Source organism: Pungitius pungitius, chromosome 14 (genome assembly GCF_949316345.1).
Source record: "Pungitius pungitius chromosome 14, fPunPun2.1, whole genome shotgun sequence".
Lineage (NCBI taxonomy): Eukaryota > Metazoa > Chordata > Actinopteri > Perciformes > Gasterosteidae > Pungitius > Pungitius pungitius.
Genome location: NC_084913.1, coordinates 4,356,447 through 4,362,989, shown reverse-complemented (window position 1 = coordinate 4,362,989; position 6,543 = coordinate 4,356,447). Strand labels below are relative to the sequence as shown.

Below are 6,543 nucleotides of genomic sequence, written 5' to 3'. Positions count from 1 at the left end.
GTGCGAGAGGCAGGACTTCACCAAAGGGTTCATATTTTTCGACGCCAAACATCGACGCGCTGCATTTGGGGCGCGCCGTGAGGGACTCGTTCTGTGATGTTTATTCTCCTTCAAGCCGCACCGCTTTGCCAGTAAGGAAGAAAGGGTTCGAGGGCTGAGCCGTCACAATAAAACCACTTCCAGGAAGTGACTCCTTCAACCAGGTCGTCCCATTCCACTCATTAGTCATTTTGTCAATGGATGTAACAGCCTCTAATTCAACAGGGGGGGTGAGGGGGGGGGAATCTACTAGCCGATAGGAAATAAAATGCTGCCCTCTTGTGTCAATATGAGCGCAGGCACGGGGGCGCTTTCTGTCCTCATTTGAAAAGTCAATGTGAGTGCGTGACTGCGTCAGTAGGTGCGCTGCTGGTGTCCCACGGCGAGCTGCTCTTCCTTCTGGAACAGATGTAGTAGACAAACAAGAAAAAACCTGGAGAGAAAAAAAAAAAACATTTGCACCACGACGACGAGCAAAGCAGACTTTTGATTTGAAGTCCGTAAAAAGGCCGCGCCTCCGCCTGGGGTCTACCTTGGAAGGAGTTGAGGATGGTGAAGATGTAGTAGGAGGCTATGAGCAGAGGTCCATGGCTGAAGAAGGCAAAGGCCCAGGTGATCCCCAGCAGAAGGAGCAGGCCTACGATGGAGAAGGAGTTGGTGGAGCAGACGTTCTGACGCTTCCCTGCTGCCGGGCGGGTGAACACAATCTGTCGCACTGTCGCGATGAACGCGGCGAAGGCGAAGAGGAACACCGCGGCGTAGTAACCGACGTTCACCCCGTTGTGGACGACGGCGTCGGAGATCCAGCATCTGCAAAAGCAGGAAACAGACGACGACGCGTCACTCTCTGCGAGCAGAGAGGCGACGGCGCAATCGGCGGTCCGCAGCGGGCCGCTCACATTTTAGCTGAACTCCCATCGTCGGTGTGAAGGACCACGTGATCGTATTGTCCAAGGGCAAGAAGAGTGATCACCACAACGGCGGGTGGCGCTGAAAGAGAGAGGCGCCCGTGTGTTTAAATGGATCGCGGGGTTGCGCGGAAGGTGGTGGCCTCCCCTCCGGCCCTCTCTTACCCCACCCGGTGACGTAAATCCCGGCCATGTAACGCCTGCCGGTGGAGAGCTTCCGAAGGACGAGGTGCAGGTGGAGAGCCTCCGTGAAAAACCAGGTGCAGGTGGCCAACATGGCGTAGTGCATCACCGCCGCCATGGCAACGCAAGAGCCCGAGTGGCCGAGCGCGGCGACGCTCTCGTTGACCAGGAAAGACAAGTTCAGGGCGAACATGGCCGCAAAGAGGTTCATCAAGATCTCAGTGGCTTGGCTCGTGTCCTCTTTTCTGCCGGAGGGGGGGGGGGGGTTCAACTTTGATTTTTTAACTTACGCCATTACGTAGGTTTAAAAATAAACCTCACCTGAATTTAAGGCAGTGCACGAACACTGCGCCGGCCAGGAACAGCATGGACAGGCCGCAGCCCATCGACGTGATTTGGGTCAGCGATCTGACATCCGAAGCGCTCATGTTCACGGCCGGAGGCGACTGGAGGAGAGAGGAGAGACGCGTTTGGGCGAGTGAGTCGAGGCGAGTTCAAAAGGCAAACCCATCTCACCATGAGTATCGCAAAGAAGGTGAGGTGGGAGCACTGGCACGTGACGCCGCCGCCGCCGCGGGTCTCCCTCGTCCGGCAGCCGTCTGTGGTCCAGATGGCAGGTTCTGCAGCAGGGGGGCAGAATAGAGATGTGAACCTCTGACCTCTGACCCTTTGTGATCAGTCGATTATGTTAAAAATACTCTACCTTTCCCGTCCCAGGACCTACAGGAAGCAATTCTTCCGTTCTGCGTTGGGATACAATACAAATTAAAAATCAGTCATTCCTTGCTGAGGCCTTTCTGATGAACTGTTTACCGTGTCCACGCGTCTGTAATGGATGTCCACGGTGTGTGACAGGTTGGATATTTCTGTCCCCATCTCAATTCCCAGAAACTCATCGTTGAGAAAGAAACTCTCGGGGTCATCCTGAGGGAGATGTTTGTTCACAGTCACGACCCACACAAAACAAGAAAAAGCTTCTTTTTTTTGCAGTATTTTTGGGGGGGTTTTTTTACCCGATACATCGTGGGAAAAACCAGAACTCCAGCAAACGAGCCGTTTCGTTCCACGGCCATGGCGCAGGCCTCTGCTGGGATGTGCACCGATCGAGAGAAGCTGCTCACGAAACTGTCGTCCTCGAGGATCTACAACCACAACAAAGGACGGTGTCAAACACAACTAGGGGTGTGGGGGGGGGGGTTCCCTCCATGCAGATTTGAGCCGCACCCGCCGCGTACGTTGAAATCACCGCTCGACGTGACGCCAAAGTTGAAGTCAGCCTCGTCTCCGAGGAGGAGTTTGGAGATCAGTCCTTTGATGCCGCCCATCGTCACCGATGCCGTGCTGCAATTGCCCATCTCTTCCAGGAAGTACGACAGGTTTTGCATGATAGTTCTGTAGTGGAATAAAAAAAAATAAAAAAATATTTAAAAAAACGTCCAGCAAACCAGGGTGATCATCTGCAGCTGCTGAGCGCGCGCAGGGCACAGATGGTCCCGTGGGTTGGGATACTTGCGCTGCGTCTCCCGGGCTGACCCCGGTGCCGCTGGCGCCGTCGGGTGGAGGGACGTCGATGGCGAGGTCCGGCTTCCTCCCCGGCGCTTTGCACGACACACAGCGGCTCGTCTGGTCGGAAGCGGTGAACTTGTATTGTGTTTCTGCCAAACCTGCGTGCCAAAAACACAGAGACGCACCGCGTAAACCCGCGTGCCAACAACACGGAGACGCACCGCGCTGGTTCGCCGATGAAATGCTTACTTAGATCATGTTTTCAATAGCGTGTTAATATTTGTACCTCTGCAAGCGTCTTCATCATAGGATGGATTTTTTTCACACAAGCTGTTTACGCTCTGGTTGATGCTCGTGTTGCCTTAAACACACAACAACGTGACATTATTAAAAAATGTAAGCAAGGGAAAGTAAGAGCTGTGGTAGATTTAGGAGTTTACCCGTTTTCAAGCACCGGTGAATATGGTAAAGGACACCTGCGACATATAAGAGGATTAGTTAAGAGAGGAGACTGTCACCACGTGACCAGGTTCAGTTACAAACATTTTGACCAATAGGTGGCGACCTCTGGCTGCCTTTGCGTGCCATTTGCGTCCACCTCTAACGAAGGCGCGGGACTTAACTTTCAACAAAGCCAGTTTACTTGTACTCCGGCGTCGCATAATGAAGCAGCTCCGATCTGCACAAACCCTTTTGTTTGGTTCCATTTGACAAACGAAAAGGTCTTCGGCATTACCTGCAGGTGGCGTGTATTCTTCGTCGTGATGTGGCACCCTCAGGAGGAAAATGTCCTGCTCGGAAAGAGTGTGTTCATCCACTATGAGGCTGCAGTTGCTCTCGTTGGCGTCCATGACGGAGCTCCTGTTCAAACAGTCTTAAAAAAAAAAATACAAAATACAACCTCTGAATGACCAAGAATGGCCTGCGATGGCCGAATGAGGGTCACTGTACCTGCATTGACTTTATTCCTCAGGACGTAGAGACAGTCTTTGCTTGCATTGACCTGGTAAAGTAAATACTCTGGGGAAAAAAAAAAAGTGAAACCTCGGTTTAGACTTCCAGTGACCTCTTTGACACGGGCCAAAAGTACATTTTTACATCTGCAGTTTTCCTCGGTTTCTGCAATAAAACAACGTCAAAGTGACAGAATACGACACGTACGTACGACAGATGACTGAATTGTACCCGAGACCTTGGTTCGGACGCACTCACCCGAGCAGTCGCACGCGCTTTTCTTGGCCAATATCGGCCAATATCGGCCAAAGAACAGGATCGCTGCAAACATCCCGAGAAGCTTCACGTCCGGTCGGAACATCCTGAGGAGTAAGATGTATTTATATATACACATATATATGTATATATTTATATATGTGTCGAAGTTGTTGTTCACTCTCCACGGCGATGTCCATCCACCTTGTTGTCCTCCCACCTTCCTGAAAGATGTACCAGTGGTTCCCATCTCATTTACCTTGCAAATGAGGCCCATTTTTACAGCACATATTTGGCCCCCCTTCTCGGAAAAAAACAGCAGGCAGACAAATTTAGTAGTGACTTCCCTGTCCTTTTTTGTTGTTGTTGTTGTTGTTGTTGTTTGCTCTGATCTCTTTCCGTAGTGAAGTAGAGGATGAGAGTCACAGGATGAGCAGGAAAAAACACTTCGAGACAATGGAGGTTGAACGAAATGCCATCCTGCTTCATATCTGTGCAGAATGTATCTGTAATTCAGACCCAGCCTGTCAATTCTGATCAAAATCTGATTTACATGCAAATGTTTAAACAAAAGTCTTGAATTGGAAGAAAAATAAACAGTGAAACTTCACATCTGATTTAGTTCCAAAGAAGTGCTGGAACTGTAACTGTGATCCTGGATTCTCACCCGAAGCTCGATGGGAAACCGAACCCTGTGTGTTCTGCTGTTAATGCTTAATATGATCATTTTGAATAATAAATGATAAACCTCTGTGGTCTGTAACCTTTTGTGCTGAGAATGGAATAAACAAATGAACGTTACTCTTTGCATTTTACTGCTGATAACATCATCTGCACAAACACTGGCTTCTTTGTGTTCCAGGAAACTCAAGAGGCCTGACCGAGAGGGGGGGGGGGGGGGGGCTTCATTATTATTACTGATGTCATGATAATTTAACATCTGAATCGTGTGTTGATGGCGCCCCCTGCTGTGTTTAACGAACTAATGTATGTATACACTCAAAAACATTCTGAAGTACGTGTTGGACACGCCGTCTCCGATACGTCCTCCTCCTCTGAGAACAATCAGAGGAGGAGACTGAGCTCCTTAATCTGACTCTCTTTTCAGCGTTTAATGTGTCCAGAAGCTGTGAATTCTTACGGACAATCGTGACATCTCAGTAAGGGCGAGTCGAACTGAACGAGATGAGACCGTATCCAAATTATTTGTGAATTTTAGGTTCATAACGATGCTTCGAGCATCATTTTTAATGAAAGAACAAATTCCAAATGTTTGTTTGTTTTCTCTCGCTTTCTGGCTTTTTATTTTATTTTTTCCCATTTTCATATTCATTTTGATTCATCCATATGATTAATTTGTATTTTGTAGGACTACTCTGGTTCAGACATTCTGCCAGAACTGTTTGAATTGGTTTGAAATGATCTTTAATCATGCCCTTGTCTCCGGCTTTGTTTTATTGACACAATTTAACACTATCGGGTTGTGTAAGGTTTTTTTTTATTATTATTTTTTTATTCCCATCCCTCGCGTGAGAGACCTCAGCAAGCTGCACCGATAACAAGCAACCAACCCACTGACCATAAATCGCCAGATGACAAAGCCTTTAGAGGAACAACTCGAGCTCCTCTGTGGTTGTTAATAGGTTGTTAATGTCGTTAGGGCCCGCCAGCTAGCCTGCTAGGGCAATTACTGCCCCCCCAGCAGCGCTAAACACATTTAAGACCCGATCGCAGTCTGGATGAGCCTGCTTGGATTTATTGATGGGGGGGATTTTTAATGACAGCTTGGGGGTTAACTCATCGCGGTGAGTCGTGTGGTCAGTCCGGTGATGTCATTGTTATCTCCATAAATGTTAAACGCCACATAACGCCTGTAAGGTGGGGAGCGAGCTTTTCCATCCGGGGGGGGGCATCAAGAGGTTCGTGTGTCGCTGTTAATTTGTATTTTAAATTGACTGTTTTAATGTCCATGCACACTGTAACTGCACTTTGTGACCTTGACTGTACAAATACATTTTACTTACTTAATAAATGAATCAGTGCTTCCTCGTCTCGAGGTCAAAGTCAACTCAAGCCGTCTTCTCTATTCAGCAGCGCGATGGTAGAGACGCTGCTGTACGGGGAGGAGGAAGGGGGGAGGGGGGGTGAATATTTGATGGCCCTTAATGGTGCCTCGGCCCCCATCGCGGCGAAGCTCCGTTTCTCCCTCCCCACGGCGCGCCGCCGCCGCCGAGCAGCTATGTGGTCGGCATCCATTTTGGCGCTTCCCCCGGGGGCCGCGCCACGCGACAGCTGCCTGTGATTTCATTGTACCAATCATGGGGGGGGGGGGGGGGGCAGGGTGGATAGCTGTAAAGCTTACCAGGCAAGACAACTGGTAACGATGCTGGAGCTCCAACACCAAGACCCACACCCCTGACCACCCGACCCCTCACGCGCAGCTGTAACCCTTTGACCCCCGTGTGACCTCGTCATTCACCCAACGTTAAGCAGATCCCCCCCCCCTCCTCTCCGCCATCCACGACGGTTACACGTCCTCCCGTACACGTATCTGGGTACGTAGGATCTTCGCGTAGAAGTGACAGGAGTGACCCGGCACCGGGCCGAGGCGCTGACCTCATCCTCCAAACATCGCCGAGAGAGTTAGCCTCCCGCTAACGTTTGGCCGTCGGCCCGTTAGCGTAAGTGGATATCGCAA

At 50.1% G+C, this 6,543-nt stretch overlaps 1 protein-coding gene across 1 annotated transcript; it reads right to left on the bottom strand.

Annotated features, from left to right (window-relative positions):
* LOC119228086 (adhesion G-protein coupled receptor G2-like) lies at positions 1 to 3,589 on the bottom strand. Its single transcript, XM_062557445.1, has 8 exons — positions 1,944 to 3,589; positions 1,834 to 1,873; positions 1,647 to 1,750; positions 1,452 to 1,576; positions 1,113 to 1,375; positions 939 to 1,029; positions 572 to 849; positions 1 to 472 (listed from the first exon to the last, which is right to left on the bottom strand). Exons 1-8 carry the CDS (start codon positions 2,004 to 2,006, stop codon positions 372 to 374), a joined length of 1,065 nt encoding a protein of 354 aa, XP_062413429.1. The 5' UTR covers positions 2,007 to 3,589; the 3' UTR covers positions 1 to 371.
* Between the last annotated feature and the right edge of the window lie 2,954 nt (positions 3,590 to 6,543).

Bases quoted from the DNA above. Each gene is read 5' to 3' on its own strand.
- LOC119228086 (XM_062557445.1), bottom strand. From the start codon at position 2,006: ATGGGGACAGAAATATCCAACCTGTCACACACCGTGGACATCCATTAC. The intron at 1,577-1,646 runs GTGAGATGGGTT...TCTCTCCTCCAG, and splicing joins CCTTCTTTGCGATACTCATG to TCGCCTCCGGCCGTGAACAT. The intron at 473-571 runs GTAGACCCCAGG...TTTTCTCTCCAG, and splicing joins CATCCTCAACTCCTTCCAAG to GTTTTTTCTTGTTTGTCTAC.